The 26677-nt window shown below is 31.7% G+C and overlaps 1 protein-coding gene across 2 annotated transcripts in view; it reads left to right on the top strand.

The window, feature by feature from the left end:
• The window catches only part of LOC149901784 (ADAMTS-like protein 4), a 105330-nt gene that overhangs the window by 58135 nt on the left and 20518 nt on the right, over window positions 1-26677 (top strand). For both annotated transcript variants that reach the window (XM_090110674.1, XM_090110675.1), the window contains exons 5-7: window positions 4879-5005; window positions 5451-5553; window positions 5949-6079. In XM_090110674.1, the coding sequence (XP_089966800.1) occupies window positions 4879-5005; window positions 5451-5553; window positions 5949-6079 (361 nt within the window). The remainder of the gene's footprint in view (window positions 1-4878; window positions 5006-5450; window positions 5554-5948; window positions 6080-26677) is intronic.

The raw sequence follows: 26677 nt of genomic DNA, 5'->3' as shown, positions 1-26677 counted from the left end.
ACGGGCGTCGTGTTAACAAGCATCGTATAGCTTGATTATGTAGACGAGACATAATTGTGGTTTGTTGTTTATTAGATTTTTTTTGCCTTCTTCATACGTCTTTTGTCTTGAAAATGTTGCAACAGAAACAGTGGAGTTCATTCAGCAATATGAGAATGATACCGAAAGTATTATAAGTTTCAGTCAGAAATGGTGCTTAAAATATAATTAGAAGGCACTTTCCTCAAAAATATACGCAAAATATTTGTGTTAGTAAATGTTGACACTATAAAGATCTAAATCTATTTAACCGAGTTTTAGTAGCGGAACAAAATGTTTCCTATGCGATTTAACGATTATTTAAACAGAATACATGCGTCACTGAAGCTATAAAATTAACAACAGAGCGGTTTGTGCACACCGATATTTCTGTAACCAAACGCTAATTGTGATTTAAGTATTGGAGAATTTAGCAAATTAAATGTTTAAGAATAATTTTAGAAGGTATTTAATCGTTGGAAAATTGAATCTGTTTTAAATTTTAATATCTCTGGAACCTGTGATGCGAGTAACTACAAATAGTCTAAGATCCTGATATAAAACGACCTTCGTTTTATATCGGGATCCTATACTAAAAGCATTTTATGAATTGATGATAATTTTATGTTTATAATAGTAAATAACATTATCATTTCTTTCGAATATCGTCGTACTGAAAGGTGAATGCTTGTATGAAAAATATCTAAATGTGTAAACTGTACGTCCTGTTTTGTTCCGTAAATTATTGATATGTATGGAACGAAATATGAAGGTAGCTTGAATCTTATTTCGTAAGCATCTCATACATCGAGGAGGTCTGTTTTCATACGTTCAAAACCGACTGATCACTATCAAACATATTGATACCAATTATAACATAAATGAAACGAAATTCCTTACTAATTGCATCGACGTAGGATAGTAGAATCCTATATGATGACACATACACATGTTTTATAAGTAATTGTTTTAGCTCTTCGGTTTCTCCACAACGGGGCGCCACAATACTATTGTATTTGTAATTAATATTATATTGCATCAGAGACGCATTATTACCCATCAAAGTATCTGATGATAGTGTAGGTTCCTTTTGTTTTAATTTCAATACAATTGATTTCAGTTGCAATTGATTGGAGGTTGTGTAATCGATATCAACTTTTTGTAGATAGGTATCTAGTGAAAGTAAATTGTTTTCTATGATCGGGATTTTTATCGTTATCATTTATGTAGTCATATATGCAGTTTTAAATATTATATTTCGTTCGATATACATTTTGAAACAAAAAACTCCTACCACTCCCTACGAAATTCTTAAGGCTGCAGTCTAGCAGAATTGCGTTTTCAACAAGTTATTTGACAATTTTTTCCCGGCTAATGAAATGATAAACTGAATTTTTTTTTCTTGTTTATCAATTAGTGTTATATACGCAATGCGCGTGAATTTTTTCACATTTATAAAGTTACTTTATGTTACCTTAATCAGGCCTTCAAGATAAGTCTCTTTCCCCCAAAGACGTTTCGAGCTAAGTTTGTGCACTCACTACGTTGCAACCGATTACAATTTACACAATCTCAGATCAGCGCATTATTATCCTTATATAGTCGTTATTAAAAACTGCTGAATACAATTGCCGAAAAACTTATGATTTTCTTAATTAGAACGTTATAAATTCATTAAATTTCCCATTTTTTGCCTTACAAAATCTATTGATAAATACTGCTAAAAGTTATTTTTTCCATTAATTTATTCGAGTTGGTTGAAGACCAATGAGTATTAATCCTTTAAAAAGTTTTTTTTTGAATTTTGATAATTCTTTAAATATTAAAAAAATATTTAAAATAATTAGGAAAAATCCTAGCGAATTTCTTCAGTCGCGCTCCTTGGGCCGGAGCGTTCTGACGTGTGCTCTACGCTCGATTTTCCTTCATACCGAAGTGAAAGTTGCTCTACTTCATTAAATTTAATATTTTTGTTAATTGATTATTTTTATCTTAGTTTTATGCAAATATTCATATTTTTAAACATTTGATTTCGATATGGAAAATAAACGAAAAAAATATGCGTAAACTACTAGAAAAAAATTTATCTTCGAACATAAAGTTAATGAAACCAAATAGATTACAAAGGTGATTGGCAACAATTTCTTTATTTTACGGGGTGTCAGTAAAGGGATGTATGTTTCTTCACTACATAGTATAAAACAAAGTCGCTTTCTCTGTCCCTATGTCCCTTTGTACGCTTAAATCTTTGAAACTACGCAACGGATTTTGATGTGTTTTTTTTAATAGATAGAGTGATTCAAGAGGAAGGTTTATATGTATAATAACATCCATTAAATAGTGGAGAAGTACTGTTATTTTTGAGGTTTCTAATGTGATGTCGTAAATAATTACATTTTTTCCGCTTACATTGCAAACGCAGGCTGAACCCTACGAGTTTTATCAAAATAATGTACTAAGTATTGTACACATTGCAAAGGTCTACAGAAAAGTCCGTGATGGTATATGTCTATCTCTTATGGATAACCCACAATAACTTTTTTTGTCATTTACTTTTTACGACAAATAATGGCTAATTTTCGAAGCGATTTTAACCAATACAGCATTAATCCTTAACCAATTAAATACCTTGAATACATTGTTCATTTAATATAGATCTATATGGCCCTTTACACCGAATGATTTAAGTGAATATTTTCGAAGATAATATTACAGATTTAAAAATTGCGGGACGTAGCGTTTGTGGCGGTACCGGCCGGCCGCCGCGGCCGCGCCATTGCACCCATGCGAAGCATGGGCGGGTCGCTAGTTAAAACTAAAGTAAGCTCATAAATTTTCTTATAATAATATAATTTTTTTTTGAAGTTCCAAAAATGTTTATTTTTCGTTTGAGAAATACGAAATATAATATAAACTTGTATTGAGAACTTGAACTTGGGACATACGGGGAAAATGATTTGTTTACTCCAAAATTCCAAATATGTCGAGGTGTTTCAATTTTTTCTTCTAGTCATTTTAAACGTAGCAGCATGTTGTTTGATTATTAATTTTGTAACTTAAATACAGGATGTTGGTTTTATATTCTGATCTTACAGACGCGCTGACAAATTTAGTCCACCATTTCTAGTTTGGTCCACCAACTCTATTTACCAATATTAAAATGAATGGATCATCATCACATCATCAAAACTCAGATGTAATGGAAGATCACAATAACATAGAAAATTCAATGGGTGTTGAGAACTAAACAAACACAAGTAACAGAGACGCACAGAATAAAAAAAGAGGACGAAAACGATAATTCGTTGATGCTTTCCCTTTTCGACGTATTGTTAGGGTACATCACCAATCTGCAAAAAACAAAACTGATGATTCCCAATTGCTGATTAAAAATGAAAAACAAATAATCGACAACAGTGGTGAAAATTTGCTGATCACAATGAAACATCCTTCAATGGTAGCAGATTTACTCATTTAAAATGTATCGGTGAACAGCGTAAAGGAGAGGAGGACAGGAAAACATTATGAATGTGGATGGTGGATTGTATACAGGGTGTAATCGATAAGTATGTGCAGGCGATTATGACGTTATTATTGCAGGTATCAAAAAACTTAAAACTGATATCGAAATTACTTTACCTAATGAGGCAAAATGACAATTATAACTTTTTAAAAGAATAACGAGAAATATCTAAAAAATTTACTTTATACACTCCCATATCAAGAAGGGAAAATGGGACTAGTAGAAGTTAAATGTCTAATTCCGGCAAAAGACATGAATGCGGAAGATGCGGTTAAAAATAAAAAATTTAATATTTGAAATACAATGCAAAATAATAACACTTTTGTCATAGATAAGAATCATGACTATTTTTTCCAAATTCAGGGACAACTAAACGTTGCAGAAGTAGAAGTCTGCTTATTTGCTGTTTGGACTGGAGTGAATCATGATCGTCTAATATTAATTTAGTGAGAAACGTCTTCCCAGTTCAAAATGGAGAAATAAACCATCCACGCGAAGACCGACATCCGCGCGGACGGAGTCGCGGGCTGAAGCTAGTCAGAAATAAATATCTTTTGTTTTCATTTGCACATTTTTCTATTTTATAATTTTTTACACAAACATTACATTTTTTTTATTATATACAAAATTTGTTTTAAATCCGTTTTATTAGTGAAACTGAACAACTTTCACTAAGAAACTTAGGTCTAAAAAAATGTAGAGAGTTATGCATTTTGTATGTAAAGCTTATTTTTTTTTATATTTCGTCCAAATTTCTTTGTTAAAGTTGATCAGTTATATAAACATGAAGTTGAAGATATCAATAGAACGTATTCGCAAATTTTGTGTACTTATAAAAAGAATCAACTGGTGTAATTTTCACGAAAATTGTTTCAAATTGTCATTTTAGGTACTTATTACGAATATTAAATTATGCATACGAATGATTTAATTTATAAAAATTAAGTGGAGCAACTTTCCCTTAGTACATTTGTATTATTTACATATAGGATGACAGGATGCATTTGTTTGCACTACTAGACCAAGCCCTTAAGTCATGAAGAGAAAAACTTTGTTTATAATTAACCAAAAGACAATTATAATGTCACATTAAATATCTAAATCATATCGTCACGTCATATGTCTCAAAAAAAGCTCCTTCTGTAATTTTAATTGGGCCCACGAGTATTTTTTCCTTCTTTTTTCGCTATTCGTTATGATAATAAATAGCGTATTCAGGAAATTTTGGACTAGACTAACAAATCTACTTTGAAGCCATTTTTAATATTTTAATATTTGGTAATTTTCTTATCAACTATTTATTAAAGCAATTACACCAACCACACAATTCCTTTCAGATGGCGTCGCAGTAGAAAAAGGAGGAAGCTGGCACGGAGTACGGATAGACTGAGAAGATCCCGGGATGCGGTCAATGTGCCAGATTGTCCCGGCTTGGCGAGGCGCTATCATGAATGTAACACAGCGGTAAGACATAATATTTAAAACTAGCTGCACACGTTATTCTGCCCTTTTGCTAATTTTTCGTGTTTTCTCCCCATTAGGTAAATGGTAAAACTATGTTATGACAATTAAAATTAAGTGCTTGAATAAATAAAATTTTGAGTTTGAGTTTAACAACCTTCCTTGTGCCTTAACAAAAAAGTTAAAAAAATAACCGATTTGATCGAGCCGTTATCGAGTTTTACGCTTAGCTTACATTTGTCGATTAATTTTTACTATATTAAAAGGTATTTATAAGGTTTTTATTATTTCGTATTAGAGTATGAAGTGATATTTTATTAATATTTATGATGTATTAATTCTTCTGCGTATAAACAAGCCGAACGCTATCATTTCGAAGCAAAATATCCCAATAATTCTTATAATGAAACTGTCAAAATATTATTCTAGTAGTCTTTATTTTCCACAGCCGTGTCCCGGGCCGGTACGCGACTCCCGGGCTGAGCAATGTTCGGTGTACGACCGCAGGCCTTTCCGTGGAAGATTCTACACCTGGGTGCCATACGTTGATGGTAAATAGATATATTTTTGCTTTTTAGGTAAGAATTTATGTAGCTTTACAGAAAACAAATGATTGTGGAAATTATTGTTTAAATTAGTGGATATTTATTAGGTAAAATAATTTAAAGATTGTTTTAAATAACTCTGCCTACATCAAAGAATACCTACTTATACTCTAAAAAAGAGGCCTACATCCAATAAAACATTCAACATACCAAATTATAAATAGATGGAGGTAGTTATAGAAATAACCATCACTATCAAAATACTTCAGTCTGTCCGTAACCACGATCGCTGTATTAAATCGCGTTTATATCGATATTCGAAATTTTAAACAACTATTCCAAATTCTAAAGGACCTTACACACTAAATAAATTGCATAAACTTTAACTTATTAATTATCAGGTAACGCACCATGCACACTGAACTGTAGACCGCGCGGGCAGCAGTTTTACGCGTCGCTCGCGTTGGTGGCTGACGGGACACCGTGCACCAAGCCGGGCTTCAGAGCTATATGTGTGCAGGGGTCGTGTAAGGTAAGTTTTAGTATGAAAAAATATTTTTTTAAACGTTTAACAGAGGCAAGAGATCGAAGCATTGTTTACAGGCCTACGATGTAAATTTTATGAAAAGGATTTATGTACGTAAGTACGTAAATATTGTTATGTTTTAATATTAAAATTATTCACATGATAATGGATCTAAATAAATGATAATATAATCTCAAGCTTAATTTATTCAATAAAAAAATAATACGTATTTGTGGTATTTATCTTGCTAAGTATCGAATATCCCAGAAAATGAATTGTCGTGACAGCGACATCTAGTGTTCAGTAGCTGGTACTAATATTGATGTTTGTGAATCACCACATAATAATATCACAAATTGTGATATTATTATGTGGTGATATTCAACAGTTGAGCACCAAGTTTGACGGTTGAAAATTCAATTTGTATGTTGCTGTTTTAAATAAAATTTTTACGTGGATAGGATAAAAATATAATCTTTAGATTTAACTATTATCCCTGAAATTTTCTTTAAGCTATCGATCTTTAATTGTTTTTAACCGATTTCTTGTATTCTAAATAATTAAATATTAATGACGTGTACATATACAAGTTTGAATTTAATAGTATATCAGTAGAATCTTATACATCTGGGTTTATGCTTAAATCTTTATATGCAGTTAATCTGACCGGCTTTACCCGGTAAAGCTACCAAAACTACTTTTTGCTTATTTATTTATTTATTTTACTTATGTTACTTATTTTACTTATTTTTACTTATTTTTGCTTATTTTACTTTATAGATACATACAATATTATGGATTCGTATTTAATTAAATAAACCTAGATTGTGATAGGGATAAAATACTTATGTTCATAAAATTGAGTCTAATGAATTTGTGTAAAATTTCTAGAAATCAAATCAATCAAAAGGTAATATTGGGAGTAATATTAAGAATTAAATTATCTCATTAAGTATAAGTTATAAAATAATATAAACCAGATAATTGCATCCCACAAAAACGTTACATTAATACAAAACCATCTCATTCTAACAAAAATACCATATAAGTCAATTTGCAAAAACCCGCAAATTCTTCAATTTATAGTTTAATAAAGTACGTATATTCTCACGAATAATCCACTGCTAATAGATCCACTTTCAAACAGGAAAATGTCTATTAAAACACCGTAATTTGTTCTACTCCAAGCTTGTAGTAAGACCACGTCGGCTTTCGAGACGCCTACCATTTACTGCAGTTAATGTATAATTTTTCAAGATATAATTAATTATGAAATCATTTCCATAAGTATATGGGATAAATACTTTAATCCTTTTAAAAGTTGCAATTGAAAGCATGATTGCAAAAAACCGCAATCATTATTATATACCATGAAATATCTAATACAAATTATTCGACTATTTGCTGCAGGCTTGGTTTTGAAGGGTAGGTACATAAACAACTTCTAGGGTGATATTGGGAAATATATCTCTTTTTTCTACCCTCATTAAAATGAAAGTGATTCAGTAAAAGTGCTATTTCATAAAAATAAATCATACAGTAGACTTATCATAATATCATATAAAAATAAAATAATATTAATAAATAATGAAAATATAAGTAGACAAAGTAAGTGTCCATAACCCGTATCCGATAATGCATGGCTGGGGGCACGCGCGTTAACTTAAAACTGTTCACATCGCGTGGCCATAAAATACGCGAAATACGAAATATTTGAAGAAGAATTTTTTGGTGCCATCAATCTGACAATGAAGTTGAAACTACTCGCTACCTTTCAACCTGAAATCTAAACAAATGAAATGTAACTCCAAATAATTATAATATATATTTTTTAATTCACAATTCACATGTGGTACCTACGTGCATTTACTAAGGTTACATTAAATCCAAACAAAACCATAATAAAAAAGAGTCATTTACGATCACATTTTGTTATTTAGACAAGTTAAATTAATAGGAATAATTAGGTAATTTTTATAAAAATCATACTCTGTTTCCCCAATGTCACTTACCCTTATTGAATTTAAAATATGTATATAAAAAATATTCACTATAAATAATACTGCTTTACAATTTACAATATCAGAGTTAATGGCCATACAATTATGGCCTACGGTGCTGATCCATCACTTGTCCTCGACTAGAGGATTGTTAATGCTATCTTCAATTTCTTTAAAATTTCCCCATGTTGCAGTTGATTTATCTAATAAATGAGGAATTTATTTACATTCTACCTTGCCAATATAATACTACCATGAATAAATATCTATTTATCCTAAAGAGATTCTGATGAGGAAAGATTTGTTTTATGTTATTTATTTTCACTGAGCCCTTAATATTGTAGATATTTTTATTTTAAAACTGAGGCTTCTTAAATAGCTTCTGTTCACTTTTAAAGTGAAACTTTTATTACATCGTCTCAAACTTTTTGGTCTGTGTAGCGCATGACCGTCACGCGACATGCGCTACACAAAGCAGTGTTCGGAACCGTTCGAACAGTTTCACTTTTACCGTGGTTTCATAAAACCACACAACATTTTTTGTAGTATTTTATCAAACCGGCTTCTATTAAAATTATATGATTTTAAAGGTTTCTTTGATAGTAAACACATTTGTAAAAGAAGAAAAATTAAAAATTATGCTAACAGTTTTCAAATTATTAAACAAAATACTAAGCACATAGAAAATATCTCACAGTGACCAAATGAGCCATGACTTAGATATGTAACATGTGTAATTTCAAAGTAGATACGTACATTAAAATTAAATAAGTAGTTATTATTATATCATTATTAGGGATGTAACGATACATGATTTTGCCGATACGATACCGATACCGATATTTGTAGTAATGTATCGGTGATACCGATACCGATACCGATATCGATGGCTTGGTAGATAAATAAATAGTGAATTATGCATAAAAAGTTACCAACATTTAACAGAGACTCAACTGTTAATCGTATTATTTTAAATAAAAATGCCAAATCAAAAAACAACAAAACCATTTATTTTAGTATTATTATTTTACAAAGTCAGTTAAACTTTAAGTAATACACATACAATCAGTACCTAATAAAAGTTTACTATTGGTAGAGATTTTTCAGAAAACAAACTGCGCACGCGCGGGCGGCCTCCCGCATCGTTCATTGGGCGCGGTTTTTTTAATTGTTTGATATCGGTATCGGTATCGGTATCGTTACATCCCTAATCATTATAATAAACATTGTATATAAAGTTTCCAGTACAGTCATTGCCAGAATGCCAGATGTAAATTGCGTAAATATGTTGCAAGTCGCCAATTTTCAGAAAAGCCAAAATCAAAGACCCATACATTCGAATCCGTTCTCGGAAATCAAAATGCATTTTCCCCAGCCGCAGTTCAACTTAAACTGGTTACGGTATTTCGACGCCAATTGCTAGCAATTTTCAACGATAACTGTCAAACGATACCAATACAGGGACCCGTTATAGCCCTAGGGGCTTCGAATCGCTAACGAAATATATTTAATAACATTCGTATCTTGATATATTCGTGTTGATATAATTTATGGTGTTATTCACAATTTGCTTCCGATCTTTAATTACTGTGTGCGCGAGTGTAAATTACTACCTATGGACATTAAAACTTATTGCCTATAAATTTAAGTAATGACAACAAACTGTTCTCTAAGTATAACAAATAAGCAATGTTTATGGCCACTGCTTTATTATGAAGTAATTTCATTTTACGATACTAACAATGGTCATCGATTGCTATTTTGTTAGAGTTTACGATTTATTTGCGAACTTGTTTGTATCATTTTCAATCCATGTTATGCGTGAAAACTTAAACTAAATTTTGTATTTTTAGAATCGTTCTTATCTAGAACAATGAGAACTCGCTTCACACGTATAATAATAAGACATGTTATAGAAACTACAAAATTACAATACATAGATCTAGTAATAAATTACTACTTATACCATAAAACCAACTTCCTTACTATTAACATAATCTTAATATATTTTATAACTTAATATATATAAATCTCTCAATGGACTCCTAAACCACTTAACCGATTATAATAAAATTCGCACACCATGTGCAGTTCGACCCAACTTGAGAGATAGGATAGTTTAAACATGAAGGTACCACGGGCGAAGCCGGGGCGGACAGCTAGTATACCATATATAATAAACATGACGAAAGAAAGCAGCCCATCGGCTAATCACACTATGATGTAAAAGGAAGTCGAATAAGCAGTAATACTAATGAATTTATATGGAATTGTAGATCGCATAATGACATCTTTGGTATCGGGACGACAAATTAATTGCTCTGTAATGACAAGTCGGCATTCCGATTGAACACCACTTGGCTGCGTCTAATAGAACCCAGAGTATATATTACATGGAGGGAAAACATCGTGCGAGATGTGTGATTTAATACAGACGTCTAAAAATCCATGATATCATTTTCCATTTAAATGTGTGCACATCCCTACTAATAATATTAAAAATGCTAAAGTAACTCTGTCTGTCTGTCTGTTACGCGTTCCCGCTTAAACCTCTCAACCGATTTTGATGAAATTTGGCACAGACAATCTTTAGACCCTGAGAAAGAACATAGGCTACTTTTTATCAAAACACCACGCGGGTGAAGCTGCGGGCGGAAGCTAGTAATAAATAACATAATTATTCTTGAAATAAAAACTAATCTAATGTAATTTCAGCTTAGAGATTAGATTATTCATAGATTTTTTTCTTATTTAAAAGAGAGAGCTTTAAAATAAACTGTAGAGAAAATTCGGTCCTTAAAATTGCAGTCTAAACGTTATTATAACAATGTTAATTTAATATATACAGGTAAAAATGATTTGCTTAGAAACTGATATGTGCATTGTGCAACCGACACGAATCAATTCTTCAAACGTGTCAATAATATAAGAATATTGATTTATAACCAAAGTAGCATATTATATTTTAAAGTGAAACAAAATTCATTCATCTATACTAATATTATAAAGAGGAAAAGTTTGTAAGTATGTATGTAAGTATGTATGTATGTATGGTTTTCACGCAAAAACTACTGGACCGATTTCAAAAATTCTTTCACCATTAGAAAGCTGCATCTTTACTGAGCAACATAGGCTATATTGCATTTTCAAAAAAATTAGAGATCCTTACCAAAAATGCAATAATGTAACCCAAGGTGTAAAAAAATCCTCAATAAAACTTCTGTCATCGCGTGCGCTGCGGAATCTATTGAAGATAGAACAAAAAAATGTTCTACAGTATTATAGAATGGATCAATATCTACAAGAAAGTCCGCGATACCATATGTCCATCTTCAGTAGTTATGTTACTACAACAACTTTTTTACGTTTTCAAAGTAAATAGAAGTGCCGACAGTAATCAAACCATGTTATCCATACACATATATTAATCCTTATCCCATTAAATGATGTTTTATTATAGACTGTTTCAATACCAGCAAAATACTTTTTAAATGAAAAGAATTGGATATTCCATTCAAAAGATATAACGAATTTAAAAGTGTCAATCTACAGAAAATAGTAGGTATACTGTTCGAGCAGGCCGTAGTGCGGGGGTCACGGAGGAATTCTACCAATATGCGTCTTGACGGAACACAGTGGGGTTTTGGTCGGTAGGAATCCGACATAACCCACGGCCCCTCCCCTGGAGGCCGTGGGTATCTATGAAAGATTTCCCCACTAAAACAAAAAAAAAAGGCCGTAGTGCGGGACGGGGTAAAGGTGATTTTCATGTCCGACCTGTAGTAGACTTTTCACTGTAAAGATATCGCTATCTATGCGGGTGAAACCGCAGGGCATTGCTAGTTTAATATATAAACGTTATCTGAATGGTTTAAAAATGGCATATATTTAGTTACGTTATGAATGGTTCTATTAATTTATTTATTAACAGAAACAAATTGCCAATTTCCGACACATACTTGTACCTAAAGCCAAAGTGAATTATCAGTAAATTAAGGTCAATATACAATCAAGCATTAATTTTACGACATAACAATAAAGCTGCTACTTTTACTCCACGATTGCGCATTTCACATAAAATCTCCATCATCCTTAACCCATATTTTCTATAAACAAACAAACGTGACGATCCTACAAGCGTCTCGCTTAGAATGCTACTCATTGCTGTTTCTACTTAAATCTGCACCGTTAATTCACAGATGGACAACGGTGCAACGTCTTAAGCTTATCATACTGCATTAATAAATACTGCTGCAGAAAAATAGCTTTCATTTAAGATTATGTCTGCACTTACCGTAGAAAAAGCTATTTGGGGATAGTTTAGATGTGATGACACTAATATTATCATACATGTTATGCTACTTATTCTAAAAATACTAATAATGCATATTAAACTTCTAATATTTTCATACAGTTAACATAGTCTTCTAATGTCTGTGTAGTTTCTTAGTATGCTTTTATAGATTATTGATTCAATAGCTACCGCATGAACACAGATATGACAATATTGTTAAGAAAAACAAATCAAAATATCTTGTGGTGACGTATGCATGATAGTAAATTAACCAATTAAGATTTATGTATCAGTGGTGATGATACCTAAGCAACATATTTGGCGAGTGCCAAATACCAACTCTTTGTCCACCATTATTTAATTGTAACGTTTATTAGTTAACAGTCGTTAATTCGCGCAAGCTATGAAGCATTAATTAAACAATGTACTAGAATAAAACGGTATCAAAACAGCAATCAAGTCGCGTAAATTAGTTTTGTTCGAACCCCGTGTTTATGTGTGCACGAACGCAAATCGTGAGTGTTCCATCAGACTAATTGGTGAATTACCGTCTTGACGCTCACTTGATCTCGCAGTTCATTAAATTAATATAAAACTTTCCTTTAGACGTTAAATTCGTTCCTTAATGAGACTCAATGTTTATTTTTTCATCCAGTTTGAAAAAAAGTTTGTTAAATGTAGATTCAGAGCACTTAGGTTTTGCTCTAAATAAAAGTTATCTCTTAAGAGGGCATATTCTATTTAACGCAAGTCAAAAACTCCGCGATCTATTACGATAGATCGCGGCTTGCGCTATCCTTTTACTATGAACAGCATAGGTCCACAGGAGAGCGCCGAGCAACATGTCCTCTCTCTGGAAAGGCTCGCTGCCGACTGATTTTAATCGGGTCGCGCGCAGTGTTTTATAGTACTTTAAAAAAAATTGTAGAAAAATAATAGAGGTACCTTAGTTGATTTTTTAAATTTTATCTTATAAGTAAGACATTCTTTTATTGCAATATGTATAAATTATATTCAATAAAGTCAAATATCTTGGTGAAAATAATCATTTTGTCGACTATAATTTCTAAAAAAATTCACATTGTTCGGATTTTAATTTCGTAAGTTAGGAGTCCAAAATAAAAAAATCTTTTAACTAACTATTTTAATAAGGATTTTTACAGTTAGTTAAAAATAATTGTGTGTTAGATCTGTCAGCAATTTCAGATATTTTTAGCTTCGAAATTGACACTAAAAGTGAAATCAAGTAATCATCGGCTCAGTTATCTTGATGGTATTCAGAAATACTGTATTAATTGAAAAAAACTCTTAACTAACAACATAGACAATAAAATTTCCTAAAATTATTAGTAATTCATATGTTTGTAAGATAAGTGGTTGATGGACAATCTGGTTTGAAAAATCACATATTTGAGCCAAACAGCGCACGGACCGCGTACACGGCCTTAAATATTTATGTTATATTAAGCTGTATTTTCATAAAAATTTTGAGTACCTTTCCGTGCTTTTTTATTTTTATTTCGTTGCTCTATTTATCATAATAATATCATACTCTCCTAAATAACAACATTATTTGACATTCATATTCATTTTACCGCATTTTCTGTTTATGAAATGAAAATATATTTTATTTGAAAATATTACTTGCACATTACTGAAGTTTAATATACCTAGATTGTTATACTTTTGTCTCCTTAAAACCACTAAATAACACCTCACAATTACTAGCCAGTGCTATAAAATTCACTCAATATTAAAAGCAAAAGTAGGTACTTCCATAAAAAAGATCAATAGCTCGTTAAAATGATGATAGACTACGTAATGGTCCTGTTATATCGATATAAAACGTTAACATGGATCCAATAATCTTTGTATAATAGCACTTTTTATACTTTAAACCCGATAAATGGATATAACGAGCCTAGGCGGAGATGAGAGAACTTGAATAGCTCCAGAGTCGGGCAAGAAGAATTTTGTCAGGCCATGAATTATTATCGTTTGAATATAATTTTTAAACTAAAATTGTTTGACTAGAACGTTATATCTTGCACAGAAGCAAATGTTTCTGTACTCCTTGCGGCATTGTAATAAATTGAAGATCATTTGCGATAGCAAAAAATTCTCATGGTGCCAAAACCATATTATTAGAATTGCTCTTTTTTATGCTCTACCCCATAAAAATGAAAGTGACAGTTAAACAATTACATATAATAATTAAATAGAATAAAATATTCATAGTGTCATTTTGTAATGTTTACTCTACTGGTTACCTATATCATTTTCTCTACATACCTACTACCTATATTATGTTCTATTTCTAGTAGGTAATACATTGGCAAATATTCACCGCTATTCGAGGCGGTGTTTCGAGAATTTTTCCTTCTCTCCGCTGCACATAATAATGAAAGTCTGAATAAAAGATGCAAGTATCAATACATTGTGCACGTAACATTGCAGATTTTATACCTACCTAGTATTGAATTGATGAAAATAAATAAAATATCTTCACCTATGTGTGTCACTTTATTTTTTTCAGTATTTACTAGCAAAGTGATGCAAATCATTATAATACAAAAATGCATATTTTAATAATAAGAGCAGTGGTGGCTCAGTGGTGAGACCTCGGACTTCGAATCGATAAGTCCGGGGTTCGAGACCGGGCGAGCGCGCAGGAAATAAATTGATTTTTCAATTTATCTGCGCATGTTGTAACATCACCACTGCTCGAACGGTGAAGGAAAACATCGTGAGGAAACCGACATGTCGAAGAATCAAAAGTTCGACGATATGTGTCATCCGCCAACCCGCACTTGGCCAGCGTGGTGGATTATGGCCTCATAGGAGGCCCGTGTCCCAGCAGTGGGAACATTATATGGGCTGATGATGATGATGATGATGATGATGATGATATTTAAATAATTAATATTATGGTACCTAAAAGCATAGATAACAATTAACAACAAACATGTATTATGTCATACACATTATATAAGAGAGTTTAGACATGATCGTTTAATCTGTAAGCTACGTCAAAACCTTCATAAATTAAAGGGCCTTTTAGATAAAGGTAATCCATACTAAATGTGCAAACACTATCAATCATTACTTATATTTCCTGGCTACTGTTACAAACATTAATTATAATTATCAACCTAACTACCTACAAATCTAAATTTCAACATTTCATATTTTGAAGTAAGAGGTTGGTTGGATAAAGGTATTATAAATGCATTTGACTCTTGTAATTCTAGGTATATAATATTAAAGTACTAAAAAGTTTCCAATCTCTAGAAGCAATACTTTAATCTGATCTGATCAGTCGATACAAATATTGTTACATTTAAATCATTAAAATCTCTTAAGCCTTATTTTTCTGTAAATACGTATATTATATTAATATTAATGTTAAATATACCTGTTTTTATTTTTCATCAATTGATCATTAAATAAATAATTGCAATATAAATGAAAAATAACACATGGTTCCACACATCGATGCTGATCTGAATCTGCTGTAAATACCATCCTTACAATTCACAGCACCGAAAGTCCAGTAATTTCCTTGGTATTCACAAAATTGGCAACTGAAAATAACTGACATGTGAAAGCCGACGTCCAATATTTTACGATGAACTCCACCCAACACGTTCTTTGTGCCGATGTTTATTTACGAAACAAACATTTTGTTTATTTGCTTTATGTCCGCAGTTTTTGAAATGTTTCGAACCCTCTTGTTAAAAACATATTGTGCACATATTTGGAGAGAGCTCCGAATTTATTAATAAACAAATAAAATATATTTACGCCAATGACAGTTAAGCGTGTTTGTCTTTGCGTAGCGTATTTATTTCAGTTTAAATTTTATTATTCATGCATATTTTGCAATTATCAGTAAATCTTACATGTTTATTTATAATTGTATCTACTAGTATAAAAATAAATTTGGGAAATTAATATTTAATTATCTAGGTTCCTTTTTATATTTAACTATCATAATTTATCACAAATATTGATATAAAAGCAAAAGTTAGTGTGCGGTAATGGCGGAAGGGACATGAATAAATTTGATAGCAAGACAACTTCTATCCTGAAAAATGCAAATTCCAGTGAAATGTTTACGAACATTTTTCATTGCCAAGCACTGCGGATTTAGTATGCAACTATGTAATACAAACTAGCCATTTTTGTAGATATGTTGGTACTTATATTTAAAAATCTCAGAATTTAATAACCATTTAAACTTTACTCGACTTTATCCATTCTCATTGAATGTTCAATACATAAAACTACAACAGAATAAAACCTATCTATTCACTTGCCAATCATTACAAACGATATAAATCGAATTAAGTATTAATCCATAAATAAGATCAAGCTTTTCACTTCTGATAAGCTCCAGTACCACTTTATTTACAGTAGATATATAATTTGTGACCACAAGATTACAGCAAGAGATTGCAAGCCCGATATGACAAATTCCCAATCAAATCCATAAGTACTGTGCTATTAGGCTTGCATAAAATTATAGATCAGTTAACTAGGCAAATAGAATTATACGGTGTCTAACGAATTCTCAGCTTGAACGGCTCAATTGATGGTTATTGTGTTCCGATTTATTTCGTAAGTTTTAAAATATATGCTATGTAAGTATTTGTTTTCGTGTATTTAATGTAATATGTCGTAAATTACTATATACAATACTTAAAAAATAAGCGGGCTCAATTTTGAGACGAAAGATCTACACTTTTTTCATGTCCATTCTATGACAGCTATAGATAATATGGTTGCTAATTGTTATGAAAAAGGCAATTTCAAAATTAACAAAATATTTAACTGTAACCCTATGTAGCTTGTGTGACCATAATATACATTTAAATTTTGCTAAGTGGAGCCAAATACTAGCAACAGAAATTGGCAACCACTTTATTACTATTGGAAACTAGGAATATTTTCTGTTTTTCTCCGCAATGCAATCGCACCAAATGTAGAATTGTTTTTGATAAGATAACAAATGGCGTCAGATAACGCGCCAATTATACATATTCCAAGACTTTTGTGACAGATGACACTGTTTACGAACGAATTCCGACATCTAAAAATGTGACAAGGGTAGAGATTGTCTAATCTAAAAATGAACGCCCCTCCACTAAACTTAATTGTTTCAATGTGTGAGGACAAATAATTATTGAACCACTTTATATGTGTGCGCGCGGCGATTCTACTGCAAACTTTGAATGTCTCGCGCACTGATTTGTCAACTAATCGGGCGATCAGTTCAGGTGCCTAGCATTGTATGGCGGGGAGAGCGCGCTATGTACGGAATGACACGTCCGTTCTGTCGTGCATCGCGTCATTTATGCACTAGTTGGCCAACTGGTCCTGTCGTTCGGGCATGGATTGGACTGGAGGACTGAACGACCAATGAGGCAGACCAATTTGTGTGTATTGCGTCTATACACGTACTTTGAATGTGAGCGTAAACACAGTGGAGGGGCGTTCATTTTTAGATTAGACAATCTATATTTCGCTTCGTAACCAAGTTTTTCTGAGCATTTAATTACCTTCGGCGACATATCCAATTTTTGGTGTGATATTAATCAAGGCGTCTTTCGATCGATTCAAGTTTAACTAGTTTTTGTATCAATATTGTATTAATCAATACAACACATTCTTACAGAGCAATAAAATTTAAAGGCATTTAATATGTATACTTTAAATGAAAATTAATATCGTTAAGATTTAACGTTTATTAATGCCAGCATCTTTTAAATTAGAATCCTGTTTAAGATAACATTTACAATGTTTATCATAGATTATAATAGAACATGAATAAAAACGAAACCTTATTAACATATCTGTTCTCGTTACACATAATATAGTACAGCACTTGCCAAAATTAATTACTAACGTTCCGACATTCCAGAGGATGATTGTACTCTTTTAAGAATTTGTATACGTTTAGTGATTCACGTTTAATGAATTTATCGCAGATGAATAATTGTTATCTCTATGATTTGTAAATCAAGCGTGTTATAGTGAAAAATTGTTGAACGTCTGTTTACTTATGATATTTCAAAGCGCAGTTATTCACAAAAGATTTATCGCCGTTGCGACATAAAATAAATAGCCCACTAGTGACAAATGGGTATGATGTAAGGATCCCAGTTGCCTCTCAACTGAACCATAACGCGAGCGGTTCACATAGATTCCCTATCATAGAGCATAGACGATGATCCCATACATTGGCGCCGAGTTAGCGCATTGACCGAATATAATCATCTGAATCACGAACAAACGCACGCGGTGTTACTTAACATTCCTATCGGATGTTATTCACATAATTATTGAAATAAATCATTTGATACACATGCGCTATTAATAAATATTCTCTATTAAACGGCGCAACGTGTTACGTAGTGTTTATAAATACATTTAGATTCATTGTCGGTGTGAAGTGGTTTAACTATTAAAAATTGTATTAAAATAGATGTTTCTAAGCTGCTTGAAATTATTATGCCACCGTCAGCATGTATTGTAAAAACTACTTTAGGTTTGCTATTTCTAAGCAGACATCACTTTTCTTTCAAGTAAACTGTTTGAACGATTGCATAAATATTACTTTGAAATATAAGATATAATATGAGACAAAGAAAATAAAGATTTGCGAACACACATTGTAAGTTTTCGGTTAACCCACCTAAAGTGGGAACAAATGTAGCTGTTTATTTAGTAACACTTAACACTGATCTTGGCTGGGGGTGAGATGCTCGGCTCTTGGAAGATTTAGTGCCGTATAGTGTATCAAGTGCATGCAATATAACGATTAAATAATACTAAATAGAAATCTAATTGATTTTATAAATAAATGAAAATTAACACGTTCCATACGTCATGTCCTAGTTTCGAAAAGTACTTATTTAAAGTAAATTTTGTAAATTGAATCGTTTTCTCTTTTTCCAGTTTGTTGAACTACCTAATCGTTACAGAATGTTCATTTTCTATGGAATATGCAATTTGCATATTTAAAAACACTAAAATGTATTATATCTAAACGTAGCTTGTAATATAGCTTTTTTAGTGACTGAGTCATTACTTGTTAATATCCTTCATCATTCTAACGATTGAAAGCTCAGTTTACTTATTGTACTTCAGTATCTTGCAATAAACAACTGCAGTTAACGTTCTACAACGTCTAATTTTCTTTCCGAACAATGATGAAAAACTTCCACGTACATTCTTATTTACGTTTAAGACCGACCACGCCACACCTGGATGGCCATCTGATTTTGAGAAGAAAAATGCGGCATTGTGTATTCACGCTAGAATCGAGATAAGCTCTAAATAAATTTGTTTACGTGGTCTCATGTCAACATTCGTTAGACTATTTCCAACCAAGGCTTCGGGTTCAATGTGCCATCTATGGGGACTTCCAATATGGTGTCTATTGTAGATGCCATATGTCATGACTTCATTACGCTAAGAATTTATGAAAAACTTGCTATAAGTAGGTATTATGTTTTTTGCTGGTAGGTATGGACTATGGATAGTCACTCATTATTTTTCCTATTTTATTTCTGCGTTCTATCAACTTATACATATATTATTTTGATTTATACCTCAATTAACAGAACGCATAAACTAGAGCCCTACTGATAGGGTATGGAAATGTTAGTAAAATAACTGATATTATATACCTACTAGCTTCGGCCCGCGACTCCGTCCGCGCGGATGGTTTATTTCTCCATTTTGAGTAATTGTGACAATGACATATTCTTATAAAAAAAAATATCACATATTTGGGTTTGGTATCGATCCAGTAACAGTACAGAATTGACCCTTCTACAGATTTATTATATGTATAGATTATACGACATTCTTATACGAATAGTAGCGAAATATTATAAATACAACAGTAACAATTATGTCTACTTATTCAACTGTGTATTTAACAACATTATTTTAATACGATGATGTTACAAGAGTAAAAACCGAAACCGTATCGTATATTTTATCACCACATCAAAAGAACAAAGAAATTAGCTCAGAATAATATTCTCTTCCAGCCATATTTTATAGTTGTGGTCTTGCTGTCTCCGAGAAAAGGCCGAATTTCGTAACCAACATAAAATGATTTATGAAGTAACCATACGCTTTATAGAACCTTTTTTGGGAAACCTCACTTTAATATATGCCTCATGCCTCGTACGCAAACAACGATCCGCCATAAATAATTAATTATTAATTTGTATTCTGTGTAAATAGATTTTTTGCTTATTCGTAAATCATTATAAGATGGCTACTGAGCAGAAATAAATTAATTTCTAGATAATGTTAATGTCGGTAAAATAAAATATCATTTGAAAACGCAATCGTGTAATTTAATAACCGCTAATGAAAAACAAAACAGCTAGAAGATAACTCCATAATTGCTGATTTTCCATAACATTTTATCAAATATACGCAAAAATAATGTTATTCGTAGCACAAAACATTCTCTAAGCTTCGTGAATCGTAAGAAATTATTTTACAAAAATTCTCGCCTACCGATATTGATTAAATTTTATGACCGTGTACGTATGTACATGCCGCGTCCTGAATTTAGTAAAAATCGATGATTTATCTAAAACAATGCGGCGGATGCGATACAATATGTTTATTTATGTTAAAAATATGAATTTCAGTATCGAAATTTGTAAGGGATTGCAGCGGATATCTGGCGCCAGCCTGAAATATTTTTTAGTGCAAACACGACGTGTAGTTAACCGATAACTCAAATTCTTGTAAATATTTTTCAAATACCGTCGTGAATAAGGCTAACTCAGCTGGGATATAGGTGTATTTTGTATTTAATTGCATGTTCTTTGATTTTTGAAAAGAATTTCTTAGCTCATTACTCGATTTTACCTGTGCTAACCTCATTTTATTTTTTGCCTATTATCGATTAAGAAGCCTATAAGGCTTCAAAAGTTCTCTTATTCTAACGTGGTGAACGTAAACGTAGTGTTTGCGTGTCTCTGGAACATCTTTATATCTTTACAAACGTTCGTATTCATGGCATTAGTCGTAATACATATATAAAAAACTAGAAGACATTTCGAATATTTATGTCCTTTGTATAGGTAGTTTGTTTCAGCATACATTGTATGGCGGCAATTAGAACGCGGTATGCACAAAATAAACGATTTTATCAGGGACCAAATTGCATAATACATATATCACTGAAATTTTCGCAAATTCCAACATTTAGCGTTTGTCTAATAAAAGTGTAAACAGTAACGTGGCCTTGTGTTTGTTTGTTTATTGATGCGACACTAGAATTTGAGAAACGACGAGAACTTACTGAATATAACTATATTATAATAATGTGTTGTGAATTATTCCGTTTCACTTGCGGTTTATGTTTGTTCGGAGCTACAATGCGATTAAGTCATGAGCTTGCAGAAATTTTATAGACTTCGGTCGGGATAAATATTTCAAGTTCAGTTTTATTGGTTGGGGTATTAGTCTCTATCCAGTTTATATTACGAATGGTCTTATCATTTCTGTCTGTCTTGAGCATTGTCATGTTGCATCTGTATCTAATAATTTTAAAGAATTATAATTATTATTATAGAGATGCTAAGTAGAGATGGGTCAATATTGATACCAATGTAGAAGACATTCTCATTCTTATTTATTATAAATACTTCCATAGAAGAAGTATAGACTATAGAATTAAAACACAAAAAATTGTTCCAAATATTTTGTTATTTCGCGATAACAACTGCTCATGCAGTTCCTATTACTCATGAATTTATCTAGCAAGACACTCCCTATCTACATTAACATATCACTCAATATCTAAAAGGGTAGCGATGCCTCAGTCGCCTACATCCTTATCACAGTCCATTTGCTAGTAGCGGATAGAGAGGCTAATTACACCTGTCCGTCAAATCGCAGTTATCTGAAAACCTTTATCGTACATTTACCCGCAACTGTGTCTATGCATTTAATTTCAATATTATGACGAGCATCGATCGAACCAATACACGTGGACCTGCCAATTCCAAACAATACTCGCTTTTACCGCATCACTATTATGAGCTATTTCCATATAGCAATGTTTAGTCTTTGTTATATATCACTATTTCCGATAGACAAGTGAAGTCACGTGATTAAACGATCATCTTGATGAAGTGGATCGTGGATAGTTAATTAATCAATTATGATAATTGCCTTTCAATGTCTTGTTTATAAAAGTTTTCTGTGCGTCGTAGAAATATTTTTTAAAAGCCGTCAAATGCGACTTGTATGACTTGCGAATTAGGCTGCCGATATTTTTAGTTTTTAGCCGAATATGGATATATAATAAATTATTGCCTTAGTGTGATTTATTTTTGATGGTCAATGACATGTTAAATTTATAAGTGGAATGTCGAACATGTTTCAGGCTGAATTAGGTCACACTGGTATCAAAGAGGGTTTCACATTAGACTAAGTATAAACCAAGTTGTGTGTTTTATGTTGCTGTAGCAATCCTACTACATAATATAACTGAATCCTGCTTCACGTTTGCGATTGAGGATTGACACCATCGCATCGTCATAAGTAGACGACTTAATAATAAAAAAATGTTACTAACAACCGTTAAAATTAAAATTCGAAATATAAATTCTATTATTTATCAATGTTTTGTTTAAGCCTGTATTTTAAATATTTATGTGTCTTTCCTCTTTTTAAAATCACAACGTAACTACTAACTAGCTCTTATTTATGAGTGTATAATTTATGCGTAACGGTGGTGAAAACCAATGTCTATGATTATGTTTATAGCATTAGATTACGAAATAATTTTATAATAACAGCGATTTTATCAAGATTATGCCAATCTTGTCCAAAGGGTCAAATATTTGAAAATAGAGTTACACAATAGCGTATTATTGAAGAGCGTCCTTGATCATTTCCGGATCAAAATATCACTTTCTTAATTCCATTCGTTAGGTATTGATTAAGGGTCAAACATACAAATTAATGAATAATGGAATAATTCAAATTAATTCGACATTTCTACATTGGTTTTTTTATCTCGTTCAGAGAGATCACATATTTAACCTACCATCAAGATTATTCACAAATAACAATTAAAAGAAAAAACCACGAGCTATAACCAAAACCTTATTACATATAACCTTATTACATATTTACCTTCGTATTTAAATAAAGAAAAAAGTGGAAATTTTTAAATTCTGGTTCAAAATTAAATAAGAAATTACAACAGTAATGTACACTTTATGTGGAAACTGGGTCAATTATAATAATATTATCTAGGCGGCGCGTTGCCTTATGTTGAAATGTTTCATAATAGGGTATGAAGAGGTTCCTATTGTATTTTTGACATGTCACATACTTATAAAAAAATGAAAATATTTAGTCGGTTTATGTAAATGATGGCATGTGACCTATCCCATCAAGAGGCATATTATTAGTGCGTCACGCTCGTAAATCGTAAGGTAGTAAGATGAGGCGCTTGGTGGTCGCCGCACAGTTCACACTGAGAGCGCGCGAGCGCGCCATCGTCTATCCCCGACCGGACTTCTCCCGCGCGATCCGGAAAATTGGCGCGAAAATGCGGAACTGTCAAAACGCTTGATTGGCGTTTTAATTTTGTTCTCGCGAAGGCGTGATCGCATACAGCCAACGGACTAATGTGAAGTGTTTTAAATCATCTTTTCTCTGAGAGTATGTAATATCTGTGAAAATCATGTTTTACAAATCTCGTAAATATTTTCAAATATAAAACTCGTTCATCAAAGTACACATGTTACAAAAACCGTGATATTTAGCTGTTAGTTAATTGAACGTAATAAAATTTACACACATTTGGCACGCAATAAAGCAAGCGAATAAACTTGACCAATTATCGCCTTGTCAAACACGATTGTAGTGAAACATGAAACATACGACATGTGTCGTTTGTCCTTCTGTTATGACTGGATTAACTCTTAACACGCTTTTAAATTATTCTTTTATTTCACCGAATTGTGTTAAAGCGAAGCGACCGCGTGTTGTACGTGATAAAAATGTTTCATGGATGAAATTTATGGGGCTGTTCATTAATATACGCCATATATTATAAGCCTACAGTAGACCAAGGAGAAAACTTTTAAGATGTATATATAAATACATTAGCTAATAGATTTCTCTCCATTAATCATTCTGTTGCTATTATATTATTTGTGGTTAGTTTAATGTTTTCATTGTGACTTATTTTTGAGTAATGATTCGATATGCAAACGAAGAAAATTTAAATTATTCAGTTATCATTAAGTGATTGTTTAAATTAATAAAACAACTTATAATACAAAATAACTTTTAAATACTAATTAATTTTGTTTTGTTATGAATATTTCTCAAAATTGCATGCGTTAATTTTCATTAACAATCTAAAGAACGGAGTCGTACGTGAACAATCAAGTAAAAAGATGACAATTTAGAAAAAAAGTAAATGAGCAGCAAGGTCGGTTGCAGCCCAATGTCATCGCAGGACCTTATCAGTTTATCTACTTAATTTTTATCAAGCCACAGAATAGGTAAGTAGGTTACACGAGTAAATCATAGAGCAAGAAAAGGGCCTACTATACTGAATAAATACTACCATTGATGATGTAACAGTTTACATTTGTAATGATATTCATTTCAGTAGTAATCGAGAACATTATATGATCATCTTGTAATTCAAATTCAATCGCATAAATTACTCGAGATTTCTAATCAAATAAATTACGTTCTGTCTATACAAACGTACCTATATCTTATCAATATGAAACTTTGCCGTCAAAATAGGCCGCATTTAGGAATATAATGTGGTAATTTAAGAAGCCTTTGTCGACAAAAAAAAATATCAAATAACGCCGTATTATATTTACGTTCGTAAGGTAAATGTAGCGTTCTTTTTATAATAAGTTCAGTAAATATTTGTAGGAAAATTCATTATAAAGAGGCCGCTGTAAATTTTATTTATGTCACATGATTTTGGAATACGAGCACCTTGAGGGCTTCGATATCTTCTTACAATATATTCTTAATTATAAAGTTAATTGTATTAAAGTTTTAATCCCTGAAATCGAATAAAATCGAATTATATTTTATTTTTAAATCCGTTAGTAATCTTCTCACATTAAAAATTTCATTAGAAATATATAGCATTTAATTCACTTTGAGTATCGCAAAATCATCAGTACAATTTGTTGGTTTCAAACGTTTATGGCAAGTTGTTCCGTTCCTAACTTACTCGTAAAATATTTTGTCGTTTGATGTAGCCGCTTGTCATATATGTCATCAGAGACGATTTAATGTTTGATTAAAGCCGTTCACGTGCGGACCACCTAGTTTGATTGGACTTGCCATTTTTGTTAATAATACATGTGTATTTATTCCACGTTCCTTACCTATATCATTATTTTGTATACTGCGAAATCATTTATCTTAGAAATTCAGTTATCTTGGCAGAAAATCTTAATAGTAAAAGCTGAATGGTGAAGTGAAATTTTAGCAATACCTTGTTAAGCTTTTACAATATGACCATTTAAATTATACAATTATTTACACGTCAATTTATTGGTCATATAATTAAATTTTAATATTGCTGTTCTAAAGTGCATAAACTTTTAAAAATCAAGTACTTATTTGTTGCTCAAATTGAACATAAAAAATTTTTACGGACAAGAACTATTTTTTGGAAAATTTGTTTGCTAAATGATTTTTTTTTGTCTGTTAATATAGATAATGTATGTTACATTATACAAATGTATAAACGATATTATAGGGTACTTGACAGATTACATATTGATAGCACTTTTATATCGTCAGATCAATGTTACAACATTTTGAAGATACGTTAAAAAATGGGCCAATTACAAAATATAATAAATATTGCGAGTACGTACCGCGTCCTCGGTGCTCTAGCAAAACAGTTTACTTGCCCTAAATTACTAAAAGGGCCCGAAGTTTATCTCCTTATGTCAATTTTGCTGCGATCTACAATTTTTTTCTAGAGTGAGGCTGAGTTTTTGTAATAAATCCTGAAAAGGGTTTTGCCTTATCAGACGTAGAGCGGTTGGTAATTCACAAATTTATTTTATAAGTCGAAATACCTACTTAACCTACCGTTTTAAATCTTCGAGATTGTTATTAAAATTCTGTTTAGCAAAACAATAAAAAAATGAAACAGAAAAAAACTATTTTAAGGTAATAGGAATAAATATGTTCATAAAATAATATGTATATACATAATAGTTTGCTCAGCAGTTATAATGTATAACGTAGCTATAG

The sequence above is a fragment of the Colias eurytheme genome, chromosome 16 (genome assembly GCF_061535395.1).
Source record: "Colias eurytheme isolate Ceu_HAF_F1 chromosome 16, ilColEury1 Martin Lab GWU primary, whole genome shotgun sequence".
NCBI lineage: Eukaryota > Metazoa > Arthropoda > Insecta > Lepidoptera > Pieridae > Colias > Colias eurytheme.
This window is presented reverse-complemented; position numbering and strand designations above follow the sequence as displayed.